Source organism: Crinia signifera, chromosome 2, assembly GCF_055691185.1.
Source record: "Crinia signifera chromosome 2, ASM5569118v1, whole genome shotgun sequence".
In the NCBI taxonomy this organism is placed as follows: Eukaryota; Metazoa; Chordata; class Amphibia; order Anura; family Myobatrachidae; genus Crinia; species Crinia signifera.
The window spans coordinates 21,337,007-21,353,006 of NC_139218.1; the positions used below are offsets into that span (position 1 = coordinate 21,337,007).

Consider the following 16,000-nt stretch of genomic DNA (forward strand, 5'->3'; position numbering starts at 1 on the left):
GACAGGGTAACCTCAGAATAATCTCAAATAATAAAAACAAATACAAATGGGGCAACTTCAGCACACACAAAAAAAAAATGGGACAACCTTACGGCAGGAAAAAAAACGACGGTACTCTTTACCTAGAACATTGATCGTGGGGTGGCGTTAACAATTGTGGGGGCCATTTCACAGTTCAAGGGCACTATTAGGGCTCTGTGGCCCATTTAACATTGTTTCCTATGGCCAAATCGCGGGCATTGAGGCATTTAACAGTAAAATCGCGTCCAATCACAGTTTTAACATTGATCCCTATGGGAAAATCGCGGGCATCGCGTCGCACCCGTTTTTTATGTGCCCGCGATGCCCGCGATTTTTTGCCCGCGATGCCAATCGCGGGCGCCGTTCTAGGTAAAGAGTACCAAAACAACCTTGCCGCAAAGAAACACATGGGACAACCCTGGCGCTAAGAAACACAAGGGTCACCATTGGTGCAAAGAAACACATGGTGCAACCTTGGCGCAAAGACACACATGGGGCAAACGTAGGGCAGAAAGATCACAAGCATCATATGGATGGAAAAGAACAAGATAGAACAACAGTAGATTCAACTGAGAGCAGATAAATAAAAAGCCTTTATTAGAATCTCCTCATCCAAGATGGAGAACCGCAGTATTAACCTCTCACCTCATTAATATGTTTGTATGTTTTGATCAAGTCAATTGACAGTTTCCGTAAAGGCGCTGCCGTCGGATCACGAAAGGTTTGGGGCATCCGCCGCTGCAGAAAGATAGAAAATGCATTGTCTTAACTCATCTGACCATAACAAAGACAGACGTATGCACGCTGTACACCCACAGCGCCATTAAAAGCATCATTTAAAGAGCTCGCTTTAACACAAAAAGTGGAGGCGGTGATTGGTGGCTGAGCCAGCATTCATCAGCAACGTGTCACCTACTCTTACAGAACGGATAGTCTGCATTCTGAGATATTGATTTCACCCAACACATTGCCACTTCAGCCGCATGCACTCAACATCTGCTCTTTAAAATATTATATTAAGAAAACAATTTAAAAATAAAACACTTTCTATCCTGGTTTCTCAGCGAGCGTAAGCATTGATCCAAGTCTTGTATATTAGTTTCACATTCACCGAGTACGGTTTGTGACAAATTACAATAGGCGGAATAAAACAATATACGAAGTAGATCTAAAATATATTGGAATTTTGACAGTTAAAATTTGAATTTAAGATCTGGTTAATAACTGTGACATTGGGGCAGATGTATTAACCAGCGTTAAGTGCAAAAATGCACTTAACGCTGGTTAACTGGGGGGGGGATTACGTCTGTCCCTAATGTATTACTAGCGCACCTAACGTGCGCTAGTGACAGCCCGCCGAGTTACGCTCGGCGGGGCTGTCCCTGCAATCCCCCCCAGGGATTAACGGCCGGGGCGATGTATTAACAGCCTTCAAGGCGTTAATTCGCCCCGGCCGCTTCGCCAGCTCAGGGCTAGCGTTGTCCTATCCCCCACTATGGGGACAACGCTAGCCCTGCGTCTGGCTTGGGCTGCGCTGGAGATCTCGCGGTTTTTGCGAGATCTCGCGCATGCCCAGTGCGGCCGGCCGGGGGACAGGAGATAGCGCATCAGTATTAACTGATGCGCTATCTCCAGAAAGGGACATCGCCGAAGGGGGGAGTTAACGCTCCCCCGCTTCGGCAGACAAGATGTTAATACATCTTGTCGATGTCCCTTCCTGCTTCGCCTCGCTATTGAGGCGAAGCAGGAAGTATCATAGCGGCGCGATAAGCGCTGCTATGATACATCTGCCCCAGTATCACTTAAATTATCAATTAAATTGCTTCAATATATTGGTTGGATTTTATTATTTGAAATAATACGAGCTAATATGAGATGTATTAAGCATGTTGAAGTGATAAAGCAGTGGTAAAGTGAAGGGTGATAACGTACCAGTCAATCAATTTCTAACTGTAATTTTTCAAACACAGCTGATTGGCTGGTGCATTATCACATTTCACTTTATCACCACTTAATCCCATTACCAGGCTTAATACATGTTCCCCATTATTACATGAAGTACCAGGGGCAGATGTATTAAGCCGGGTGAAGTAATAAAGTGGGCGGTGATAACGCAGCAGCCAACTATCATTTTCCAAACACCACCTGCATATTGACAGTTAGGAGCCGACAGGCTGCTGCATTATCACCGGAAACTTTATCACTTCACCAGGCTTAGTAATTCTGCCCATAAGTTACTTTTGGAATGGAATAATATTTCTGCCCGACCTCTGAGCTTTTGAAATCATTGGTGCTGATCACATTTCAGGGCTATTGTAGAACCACTAAATATGGCAGTGTGCGGGAATACATAATGCTAGATTCCACCAATGGAATTCTTATTTGCAAACCTGGCCTATTAAGTTTCTTTAAGCAGAGCTAGATGCCTATTCTGAAGCATGAATGAGACACAGCTGTGATTGCCCCTCCCACCTGGTTAGCCAGCGGTTGCTGATTCTGGTCATTGTGAGATAAGGCAGATGCTTGTTGGTCATTTAGGTTCTGCTGGCGCGGGTCACCGTACTGCTGATGCGAGTGCGGCATCTGTCCAGCCATCTGCAGACCGGCAGCATGGAATGAAAATGAGGGTGCAAGCCGTACAGACGACGGTTTGCATGCTGAAGTCTCTCCTCCTGAAAGAGAGAGGAAAAAAAACATTTCAAACACTACATACTCACTCCTGTATAATGCACATTAGGCATTCATTGCTTTATTAGAACAAACTGATTATTCCTTTACACAACTGTTCATCTGATATCAGGTTCCAGCACTGGTAACTTGGCTGACACCATAACTTATCCAACGTATGAGTAGCATTAACAAATAACTGTATAGCCCCTGGTTAGCCAATTACTCGTGATCAGTGATAGCGTTCATAGAATGAAGATAATTAACCAAGAGGCCAATCTCTATGTGAAATAATCATTTGCAAAAAAAAAAAAAAGACCACCTACTATATGGGCTATTTCACACGCGCCGTCTCCTGCTGTGCGGCGAAACCGCGCATGGCGAATAAGCAGTGCCTCAGACAGAAGTTTAGAATGGTGGGGATGGCAACAGCCCGGCAGCCGTCCTTTCCAGTGGTGGGATCCAGCTGCAACCGGGCGGCCGGGCCGCGTGAATAGACACGATCATTATTAACTACTGTGTGCGGTACGGCTTTTGGCTGCCCGGCAGGAGCCGGAGCATGTGAAATAGCCCTATAAACTACTGGATGCTTATAGGCCGGCTAACATACTTGCCTTAAACATAGATTATGAAAACCTAGGACACAGTGCATTGATTTGGCAGCAGTTTATCAAACAGACACTAGATGGGGCTATAGAACAACTTATAAGAAATGTATGTGAGCAGTGGGTGAAATTTAATAGGATGAGAGATTCAGAAAGTGAGAGATTTGGGAAGAAATCTCCAGGGTTTTTTAAAGCGGCAATCATTTACACTGCTAAACCAGGTTGATTTTGCAGTGTAAATGATTGCCACTTTAAAAAAAAAAAAAACTGGAGATTTCTTACCAAATCTCACCAAGCCAATCAGCTCCTAACTGTCAGTTTATAAGCAGTTTGAAAAATGACAGGAGCTAATTGGTTGCAATCACTCTCCAAGCTTTGAAACATATTCCCTGAATTCTGAACATGTCCTACTTCTTGACATGGAAATTAGAATTAAATCTGGTTAAATATTTAAAGGTTACACATAAAAGAACATTGGAATGATCAATACCAATAAGAGAGGTAAGGATATATTTACCGGGTATTGTTACCTGGTTGTACATAACAGGATAATAAATGAGTGCAAGATACTCCATAACTCAGAGCGGCACTAGGATTCTGCAAGTGTGAGGAGCTGGACAAAGGCCTCACTCAATCCTCTCCTATATACACATTGCCAGCCTCACACTCCCGATCGCCCACTCCGCTCCACTAATGGTGACCTCTCCTCAACTGGCTACAAGAGTTTGCCTGAGCTGCTCCTTCCCTCTGGAACTCTCTCCCTCTCTACAAAACCTAGACCCACTTCTTCATTCCAGTCTTCCAACTCTCTCAGCTACCCGCTCATTGTCCCTCCCCTCTGTGTCACCCCTGACTGCCTGTCCCTCCCCTCTGTGTCACCCCTGACTGTCTGTCCCTCCCCTCTGTGTCACCCCTGCCTGCCTGTCCCTCCCCTCTGTGTCACCCCAGACTCTATGTCCCTCCCCTCAGTGTCACCCCTGACTGTCTGTCCCTCCCCTCTGTGTCACCCCTGCCTGTCTGTCCCTCCCCTCTGTGTCACCCCTGCCTGCCTGTCCCTCCCCTCTGTGTCACCCCTGCCTGCCTGTCCCTCCCCTCTGTGTCACCCCTGCCTGCCTGTCCCTTCCCTCTGTGTCACCCCTGCCTGTCTGTCCCTCCCCTCTGTGTCACCCCTGACTGTCTGTCCCTCCCCTCTGTGTCACCCCTGACTGTCTGTCCCTCCCCTCTGTGTCACCCCTGACTGTCTGTCCCTCCCCTCTGTGTCACCCCTGCCTGCCTGTCCCTCCCCTTTAGATTAAGCTCGCACAAGGCCAGGCCTTCTTTCTGGATGGGTCATGACTATGAAAGGCGACATACATTAGGTTGGTAACTAAAGGTTGACATGGCTTAGGGGGGACACATGAAATAGGCCGAGGTGGCTAAGTATGACAGGGTGGGAAAGTCGACGCAAGCATTGGGTCAACATGCGTTTTTCATGGTTTTTGTACCAACTTTTGACGCCAGTATCAGTGCACCGCGGCTCGGGGGGGGGGGGGGGGGGGGGAACTCACGTCGACATTTTGACTGTCGACCTTCCCATTGTCCAGCTAATGCTTGTGTTGACCTTCCAACCCTGTCTACCTTAGCCATGTCAACCGATTTTGTGTCGACCTAATGTATGCTGACCGTCACAGTATCGACCTTGCGACCATATCAGTTTTCCTTCCCTTGGTCTCCTCTCCCATGCCTACAACGGCACCAATCCGCAGGTGTCCCCAGCTTATTTGGGTATAAGGACACCTGCTGCTGCGCCAATGTTTATAACCCATGTCCATGCAGGGCCAGCATACCAGCACTGAAGACCCCGGGCCGAGCAATGAACACGCCCATCATAACCTGCCCCTACTGCCATCCTGCTCCGTCTCTGTCCACATGCTTCCATACAATGAATGCCTGCCATCTTCCTGATAGGTAGCTGTCTGTAGCTTATCCACCAATCAGCATGCTCACAGCCAGTCACCGTCTGACTGCAGTCTGGGAAGCAGCTAGAGCAGTGGTGTCAAACTCATGGCCCTCCAGCTGTTGTGGAACTACATGTCCCAGCATGCCCTGCCACAGTTTTAGCAATCCATTATATAAAAACTGTGGCAAAGCATGCTGGGATGTGTAGTTCCACAACAGCTGTTGTGCTGTGAGTTTGGCACCACTGAGCTAGAGAATACAACACCTATCTGATTGTGTGACTACCCAGCCCCGCTCTGGGACCCATAGAATTGAGGGGCCACAATAATATGTATCTCCACCCATGAGGAGCTGCAGGTCCCTTATGGTGCCATATAAATAAAGGATAATCATCTACATTACAGTTTAGCAAGCTAAGTTGCTATGGGTTACACCACATTATCTATGCAGCAACAGCATAGTCCTTAATAAACAACAAAATAATTTATCAGACTAACAGCAAGTAGCGGACTGTGCTCGGGGTCCTAGCACAAGCCCCAGCGTGACCTGTGTGGCAATGCATGCTGGGACAGATCATCACATATTGCCTAACTTAATAGAATCAGGGCTATGATGTGATATTCACTAAAGCATGGCAATTATTAGGATAACTACAGCGAAGGGAGCTGACTATGTCCTCACTGTTCCTCTATGCCTGCAATAGAATGACCAGGAAAACTGCGACACACCTATAGGAGTCCAATGGAATCCCATGCAGGGTGCCATGCCCAAGGCCAAGTATGGCCAAGAGGTGCCAGCGTTCTGTCTCTATAGCACCCAGCGGCAACAAACTTTGCGGATATTTCCCCACAGACCCCCGAGGGTGAAGTTGAGTGACTGTAATAAGTGGTGATGTGCACAGGGAAATATATCTCATGTGGGCTCCTCCTCCTGTGGTGGCTGACCACACCCCCACTGGTGGCTTGCCACACCCTCTTAAGCTTGGAGCTCCCTACTACCGCATTAAACGGTGGTCCCTTCCTGCCCCAGTCCGACAGCGACTTCCTGCCCTTTAAATACATTTAAAAGAATTCTCAAAACTGAATAGATGTAATTGTTTGTTGCGACTGTCCCGCACTGGCCGTCTGTAGTACATAGATTTGAATGAAATTGCTGTAGCACAAGTAACCTGTCTAAGAAGGTATTACCCAACTTTCTCTAAGCCTCCTATGACATAAGGCACCAAGGGGAAAGGGTAGATTCAAGCGCACCATAACCGAAATGCCAAACCCCCTGCATTGAGCGCAGTACTCATTCCAATGGGGGTACTCTTGTTTAATCCCCCAAGGAGACAACTATCTGCACCGGCCTCCGTTTACCGTTTGCGGTATAAAAGCAGAAGATAATGTGTTTTGTTTCCTGCAGTTTTTATGAACTCACCTCCTCTTATCAACTACAATACCTGCATTATCTGCTTAGGATCTGTGTCAGAGAGGCACTATTTGTCCTTGGGACTGACGTGCGGAGGGAAGGCACATACAGCTTCAATACCACATCACTTAGCCATTTAACAAAGAAGAAAACTGCAGATTTCCCCCTCCGTCCTAGATACAGCCACTTTATTGGAGGTTGCTGCATCGCCAAAGCGACTCTGCTATAGGAGAGAGAGGTCTGTGTCGTCCCCCCCCCCCCCCCACCCCCACCACAGCCACAAGCGTCAATTATTAATCCCACATAACAGGGCAAAAGGGGAAAGGAAGCGAGAATTGGGACAGTCTGCATAGTCACCGGCAATGAGTGAACGGCGACTTTTATCCTCAAATAGATTTCGGGTCTTTGACTAAGTAGATTGGGACGTCCCACAGAACCATGGTTAGATATAAAAGTATTGTCCCCCAGTTAGCAGCTTACCTGGCTGATCTCAGAATCCCATTGGTTACTATGGACAACACCCCCTCTTCAGTAGAACTCCCGTCTTAGTAAGTTTACCCCAGAATGCCCACTGCACACTTCCATATTTCTCTGAAAGTTTGTAGCTAAGCACTGTAGGTACCACCCTCCTCCGGGATACCGTATCTTGGACGACACTATACACATACAGTGTCCATGTCAACATTCGGGACAAAAAAATGTGACAAAACTCACGTCGACCTTTTGAATGTTGACTTAATGCGTGTGTCAACCTTCTGACCCCGTCAACCTTAGCCATGTCGACCGATATCCTGTGTCAACCTAAGCACTCTTGATCTTTAGTGGTTGGCCTGATGTATGTCAACCTTTATAGTGTCGACCCTATGACCCATAGTCACTCGTCTGCAGAGCGGCTGTACACATGGGGGAGCCTGGACAGGATCATTTAAAACATTTTGAAAAGACTGGCCGGACGCTGATTGGCTGAATTCAGCCAATCAGCATCCGGCCAGTCTTTTTAAAATGTTTTCAAATTCAGCAGCGCTTCCCGCCCCTGCCGTCCGGCAAATGGCGCCACAAACTCCCGGCCGCCGCTGCCCACCACCACAACTGGAAGCCGTCAGCAAGCCGGGATGCCGGGTAAGTGCCTTTTACACCGGCCTGGTCCCGGGAGCAACCCTGCTACCGTGTTTCCCCGATAATAAGACACTGTCTTATTTTTTTTTTCACTCAAAAAAGACCATAGGTCTTATTTTCGGGGGAGGGCTTATTTTAAAAAATGCCCCAGTGCTCCTTTAAAAAATGCCCCAGTGCTTCTTTAAAAAATGCCCCAGTGCTTCTTTAAAACATGCCCCAGTGCTCCTTTAAAAAATGCCCCAGTGCTCCTTTAAAAAATGCCCCAGTGCTCCTTTAAAAAAATGCCCCAGTGCTCCTTTAAAAAAATGCCCCAGTGCTCCTTTAAGAAAATGCCCCACTGCTCCTTTAAAACATGCCCCAGTCCACCATCTCAAAATTAAACCCAGTCATCCATCTTCCACATGCCCCCACATTCTTGATGGCCCCAAACCTGTTTGTTTACCGTAACTCCGTACGGTACGGTATTGATGGCCCCAAAACATCCGTTGGCGCTGTGTGCTGCACAGGCTGTACTGTTCAGCAGCCGCGTGATGTGCGCGGCGTGATGTGCGCGGCGTGATGTCACGCCGCGCCTACCGCAATGCATCCCTGGGAACGGGAGCCGCGGTATTACCGTACAGGCGAGGTGAGTGGGGTTGAGCAGGGCTACACTTTAACAACTGTAAAAAAAATCTATGGGAAATTTCATAGGTCTTATTTTCGGGGGAGGGTTTATTTTGGACAAATGTTTCAAATCTGGGGTAGGGCTTATTATCAGGGTAGGTCTAATTATCGGGGAAACACGGTAGCTAGCGGGGTTGAAATCCCGGCACATTTCCCCAGGAATTTGGCCTGGGAACCTTTCACACCAGCGCTAGTCGCAGGTTGTTCCTGGGGCCAACCCGTGAATTCAGGCTGGTGTGAAAGGGGTATTACTGGTTGCACATTGGATAAAGAAGAAAACATCATCCTGAAAGGTTTTCAGCGGGAACAGACATTAGGGGTATTATTATAAATTATTTGGTAGTGGAATGCAAAGGCAACATACAGAATGTCGACTGTCGTTGGACCGACGTGCATAAATGTCAACATGATTGAAATGTCGACATAAAGGTATTTTTTGCTTAACACAACCTATGTCTAACAATAATACAAACTTTTTTTTACATGGTGTACCTAATCAGCATTTTTTTCTATGTCGGCAATGTGCACGTCGACGGAGAGCCTGACGACGTACTGTCCGGATATTTACACGGCGTCACCAATTGATGCAGCGCGGTACAAATAATCTTGGCACTTCATGTCAGCCCAACACACAAACGCACACACTAAAGGATAAATTGTATCGAAAGCCAATTAGCCTATCAGTATGCCTGGAGTGTGGGGGGTGGGACCAAAGTACCAGGAGTATACCCACTCTATCACAAGAAGTACATACAAACTCCACTCACATGAGAACAGGTTTGGAAAACAAACTCACAGCCACAATGTAATTAGGTAGTAATGCTAGCCTTGTTCCACAAGGATACCAGGGAAACACAAGGTAACACTAGGATCTGATGGATGCGGGGAAACACAAGGTAACACTAGGATCTGATGGATGTGGGGAAACACAAGGTAACACTAGGATCTGATGGATGTGGGGAAACACAAGGTAACACTAGAATCTGATGGATGCGGGGAAACACAAGGTAGCACTAGGATCTGATGGATGCGGGGAAACACAAGGTAGCACTAGGATCTGATGGATGCGGGGAAACACAAGGTAGCACTAGGATCTGATGGATGCGGGGAAACACAAGGTAGCACTAGAATCTGATGAATGCGGGGAAACACAAGGTAACACTAGAATCTGATGAATGCGGGGAAACACAAGGTAGCACTAGGATCTGATGGATGTGGGGAAACACAAGGTAACACTAGGATCTGATGGATGTGGGGAAACACAAGGTAACACTAGAATCTGATGGATGCGGGGAAACACAAGGTAGCACTAGGATCTGATGGATGCGGGGAAACACAAGGTAGCACTAGGATCTGATGGATGCGGGGAAACACAAGGTAGCACTAGGATCTGATGGATGCGGGGAAACACAAGGTAGCACTAGGATCTGATGGATGCAGGGAAACACAAGGTAGCACTAGGATCTGATGGATGCAGGGAAACACAAGGTAGCACTAGGATCTGATGGATGCGGGGAAACACAAGGATCTGATGGATGCGGGGAAACACAAGGTAACACTAGGATCTGATGAACGCGGCAGACAGAACCCAGCAGCTGACAGAACCCAGATCTCCTGCTGCTTCCAGGGAGGAATCCCAGCAGCTGCGGAATGAGGAGAACCCCAGCTCCCATCTGACCCATCAAAGTGAGCACCGTGGAGCCCAGATCCTCCGGATCGGGAGCTCACGCACATATATTAGATATATATGGAAGGTATCGCCATTTGCCTAAAGTATTCCCAATGTTTGTAAGGAATCAGTAATCGTTTTAAAGTGGTGGGGGGGGGGGGAGGTCTAATAATGCCGCAACGCCCCATGGCCAGGGCGGAATCAGTATTGGACCCTATTACTGGGTCACAGCAAAACATGAGCCAAATCCTCTGAGGGTTTGTCTGACAGGTAAAAGGCCACCCGTGATAGGCCTAGACCTGGTGGTAATGCAAGATCAATTGCATCGAAAGCCAATTAGCCTATCAGTATGCCTGGAGTGTGGGGGGTGGGGCCAAAGTACCAGGAGTATACCCACTCTATCACAAGAAGTACATACAAACTCCACTCACATGGGAACAGGTTCGGGAAACAAACTCACAGCCACAATGTAATTAGGTAGTAATGCTAGCCTCGTTCCACAAGGATACCAGGGAAACACAAGGTAGCACTAGGATCTGATGAACGCGGGGAAACACAAGGTAACACTAGAATCTGATGAATGCGGGGAAACACAAGGTAGCACTAGGATCTGATGGATGTGGGGAAACACAAGGTAACACTAGGATCTGATGGATGTGGGGAAACACAAGGTAACACTAGAATCTGATGGATGCGGGGAAACACAAGGTAGCACTAGGATCTGATGGATGCGGGGAAACACAAGGTAGCACTAGGATCTGATGGATGCGGGGAAACACAAGGTAGCACTAGGATCTGATGGATGCGGGGAAACACAAGGTAGCACTAGGATCTGATGGATGCGGGGAAACACAAGGTAGCACTAGGATCTGATGGATGCAGGGAAACACAAGGTAGCACTAGGATCTGATGGATGCGGGGAAACACAAGGTAGCACTAGGATCTGATGGATGCGGGGAAACACAAGGATCTGATGGATGCGGGGAAACACAAGGTAACACTAGGATCTGATGAACGCGGCAGACAGAACCCAGCAGCTGACAGAACCCAGATCTCCTGCTGCTTCCAGGGAGGAATCCCAGCAGCTGCGGAATGAGGAGAACCCCAGCTCCCATCTGACCCATCAAAGTGAGCACCGTGGAGCCCAGATCCTCCGGATCGGGAGCTCACGCACATATATTAGATATATATGGAAGGTATCGCCATTTGCCTAAAGTATTCCCAATGTTTGTAAGGAATCAGTAATCGTTTTAAAGTGGTGGGGGGGGGAGGTCTAATAATGCCGCAACGCCCCATGGCCAGGGCGGAATCAGTATTGGACCCTATTACTGGGTCACAGCAAAACATGAGCCAAATCCTCTGAGGGTTTGTCTGACAGGTAAAAGGCCACCCGTGATAGGCCTAGACCTGGTGGTAATGCAAGATCAATTGCATCGAAAGCCAATTAGCCTATCAGTATGCCTGGAGTGTGGGGGGTGGGGCCAAAGTACCAGGAGTATACCCACTCTATCACAAGAAGTACATACAAACTCCACTCACATGGGAACAGGTTTGGGAAACAAACTCACAGCCACAATGTAATTAGGTAGTAATGCTAGCCTCGTTCCACAAGGATACCAGGGAAACACAAGGTAGCACTAGGATCTGATGAACGCGGGGAAACACAAGGTAACACTAGGATCTGATGGATGCGGGGAAACACAAGGTAACACTAGGATCTGATGGATGCGGGGAAACACAAGGTAGCACTAGGATCTGATGGATGCGGGGAAACACAAGGTAGCACTAGGATCTGATGGATGCGGGGAAACACAAGGTAGCACTAGGATCTGATGGATGCAGGGAAACACAAGGTAGCACTAGGATCTGATGGATGCGGGGAAACACAAGGTAGCACTAGGATCTGATGGATGCGGGGAAACACAAGGTAGCACTAGGATCTGATGGATGCGGGGAAACACAAGGTAGCACTAGGATCTGATGGATGCAGGGAAACACAAGGTAGCACTAGGATCTGATGGATGCAGGGAAACACAAGGATCTGATGGATGCGGGGAAACACAAGGTAACACTAGGATCTGATGAACGCGGGGAAACACAAGGTAGCACTAAGATCTGATGAATGTGGGGAAACACAAGGTAGCACTAGGATCTGATTGATGTGGGGAAACACAAGGTAACACTAGGATCTGATGGATGCGGGGAAACACAAGGTAGCACTAGGATCTGATGGATGCGGGGAAACACAAGGTAGCACTAGGATCTGATGGATGTGCGGTAACACAAGGTAGCACTAGGCTCTGATGGATGGGGGGAAACACAAGGTAGCACTACGGATCTGATGGATGTGGGGAAACACAAGGTAACACTAGGATCTGATGGATGCGGGGGAACACAAAGTAACACTAGGATCTGATGGATGCGGGGAAACACAAGGTAACACTAGGATCTAATGGATGCAGGGAAACACAAGGTTGCACTAGGATCTGATGAATGCGGGGAAACACAAGGTAGCACTAGGATCTGATGGATGCGGGGAAACACAAGGTAGCACTAGGACTGATGGATGCGGGGAAACACAAGGTAACACTAGGATCTAATGGATGCAGGGAAACACAAGGTTGCACTAGGATCTGATGAATGCGGGGAAACACAAGGTAGCACTAGGATCTGATGGATGCGGGGAAACACAAGGTAGCACTAGGACTGATGGATGCGGGGAAACACAAGGTAACACTAGGATCTGATGGATGCGGGGAAACACAAGGTAGCACTAGGATCTGATGGATGCGGGGAAACACAAGGTAGCACTAGGATCTGATGGATGCGGGGAAACACAAGGTAGCACTAGGATCTGATGGATGCAGGGAAACACAAGGATCTGATGGATGCGGGGAAACACAAGGTAACACTAGGATCTGATGAACGCGGGGAAACACAAGGTAGCACTAAGATCTGATGAATGCGGGGAAACACAAGGTAACACTAGGATCTGATGGATGCGGGGAAACACAAGGTAGCACTAGGATCTGATGGATGCGGGGAAACACAAGGTAGCACTAGGATCTGATGGATGCGGGGAAACACAAGGTAGCACTAGGATCTGATGGATGCAGGGAAACACAAGGTAGCACTAGGATCTGATGGATGCGGGGAAACACAAGGTAGCACTAGGATCTGATGGATGCGGGGAAACACAAGGTAGCACTAGGATCTGATGGATGCGGGGAAACACAAGGTAGCACTAGGATCTGATGGATGCGGGGAAACACAAGGTAGCACTAGGATCTGATGGATGCAGGGAAACACAAGGATCTGATGGATGCGGGGAAACACAAGGTAACACTAGGATCTGATGAACGCGGGGAAACACAAGGTAGCACTAAGATCTGATGAATGTGGGGAAACACAAGGTAGCACTAGGATCTGATTGATGTGGGGAAACACAAGGTAACACTAGGATCTGATGGATGCGGGGAAACACAAGGTAGCACTAGGATCTGATGGATGCGGGGAAACACAAGGTAGCACTAGGATCTGATGGATGTGCGGTAACACAAGGTAGCACTAGGCTCTGATGGATGGGGGGAAACACAAGGTAGCACTACGGATCTGATGGATGTGGGGAAACACAAGGTAACACTAGGATCTGATGGATGCGGGGGAACACAAAGTAACACTAGGATCTGATGGATGCGGGGAAACACAAGGTAACACTAGGATCTAATGGATGCAGGGAAACACAAGGTTGCACTAGGATCTGATGAATGCGGGGAAACACAAGGTAGCACTAGGATCTGATGGATGCGGGGAAACACAAGGTAGCACTAGGACTGATGGATGCGGGGAAACACAAGGTAACACTAGGATCTAATGGATGCAGGGAAACACAAGGTTGCACTAGGATCTGATGAATGCGGGGAAACACAAGGTAGCACTAGGATCTGATGGATGCGGGGAAACACAAGGTAGCACTAGGACTGATGGATGCGGGGAAACACAAGGTAACACTAGGATCTGATGGATGCGGGGAAACACAAGGTAGCACTAGGATCTGATGGATGCGGGGAAACACAAGGTAGCACTAGGACTGATGGATGCGGGGAAACACAAGGTAGCACTAGGATCTGATGGATGCGGGGAAACACAAGGTAACACTAGGACTGATGGATGCGGGGAAACACAAGGTAACACTAGGATCTGATGTATGCGGGGAAACACAAGGTAGCACTAGGACTGATGGATGCGGGGAAACACAAGGTAACACTAGGATCTGATGGATGCGGGGAAACACAAGGTAGCACTAGGACTGATGGATGCGGGGAAACACAAGGTAACACTAGGATCTGATGGATGCGAGGAAACACAAGGTAGCACTAGGACTGATAAATGCGGGGAAACACAAGGTAGCACTAGGACTGATGGATGCGGGGAAACACAAGGTAACACTAGGATCTGATGGATGCGGGGAAACACAAGGTAGCACTAGGATCTGATGGATGCGGGGAAACACAAGGTAACACTAGGATCTGATGGATGCGGGGAAACACAAGGTAACACTAGGACTGATGGATGCGGGGAAACACAAGGTAACACTAGGATCTGATGGATGCGGGGAAACACAAGGTAACACTAGGATCTGATGAATGCGGGGAAACACAAGGTAACACTAGGATCTGATGGATGCGGGGAAACACAAGGTAGCACTAGGATCTGATGGATGAGGGGAAACACAAGGTAACACTAGGATCTGATGTATGCGGGGAAACACAAGGTAGCACTAGGACTGATGGATGCGGGGAAACACAAGGTAACACTAGGATCTGATGGATGCGGGGAAACACAAGGTAGCACTAGGACTGATGGATGCGGGGAAACACAAGGTAACACTAGGATCTGATGGATGCGGGGAAACACAAGGTAGCACTAGGACTGATAAATGCGGGGAAACACAAGGTAGCACTAGGACTGATGGATGCGGGGAAACACAAGGTAACACTAGGATCTGATGGATGCGGGGAAACACAAGGTAGCACTAGGATCTGATGGATGCGGGGAAACACAAGGTAACACTAGGATCTGATGGATGCGGGGAAACACAAGGTAACACTAGGACTGATGGATGCGGGGAAACACAAGGTAACACTAGGATCTGATGGATGCGGGGAAACACAAGGTAACACTAGGATCTGATGAATGCGGGGAAACACAAGGTAACACTAGGATCTGATGGATGCGGGGAAACACAAGGTAACACTAGGATCTGATGAACGCAGGGAAACACAAGGTAGCACTAGGATCTGATGGATGCGGGGAAACACAAGGTAGCACAAGGATCTGATTTATGCGGGGAAACACAAGGTAGCACTAGGATCTGATGAATGCGGGGAAACACAAGATAACCCTAGGATCTGATGGATGCAGGAAACACAAGGTAACACTAGGATCTGATGAATGCGGGGAAACACAAAGTAACACTAGGATCTGATGGATGCGGGGAAACACAAGGTAGCACTAGGATCTGATGGATGCGGGGAAACACAAGGTAACACTAGGACTGATGGATGCGGGGAAACACAAAGTAGCACTAGGATCTGATGGATGCAGGGAAACACAAGGTAACACTAGGATCTGATGGATGCGGGGAAACACAAGGTAACACTAGGATCTGATGGATGCGGGGAAACACAAGGTAACACTAGGATCTGATGGATGCAGGGAAACACAAGGTAGCACTAGGATCTGATGGATGCAGGGAAACACAAGGTAACACTGGGATCTGATGGATGCAGGGAAACACAAGGTAGCACTAGGATCTGATGGATGCAGGGAAACACAAGGTAACACTAGGCATTGATGGACGCGATTGGGTAATGTGACAAATGTTGCAGACAATATATTTAGGGTTCTA

General features: G+C 48.1%; 1 protein-coding gene across 4 annotated transcripts in view; it reads right to left on the reverse strand.

Annotated features, from left to right (window-relative positions):
- Positions 1–16,000, reverse strand: part of DYRK1A (dual specificity tyrosine phosphorylation regulated kinase 1A) — a 77,539-nt gene that overhangs the window by 13,027 nt on the left and 48,512 nt on the right. For all 4 annotated transcript variants that reach the window (XM_083171704.1, XM_083171706.1, XM_083171705.1 and 1 more), the window contains exons 3-4: positions 2,494–2,693; positions 667–759 (exon numbers count right to left, since the gene is read on the reverse strand). In XM_083171704.1, coding sequence (XP_083027830.1) covers positions 667–759; positions 2,494–2,693 — 293 coding nt within the window. The remainder of the gene's footprint in view (positions 1–666; positions 760–2,493; positions 2,694–16,000) is intronic.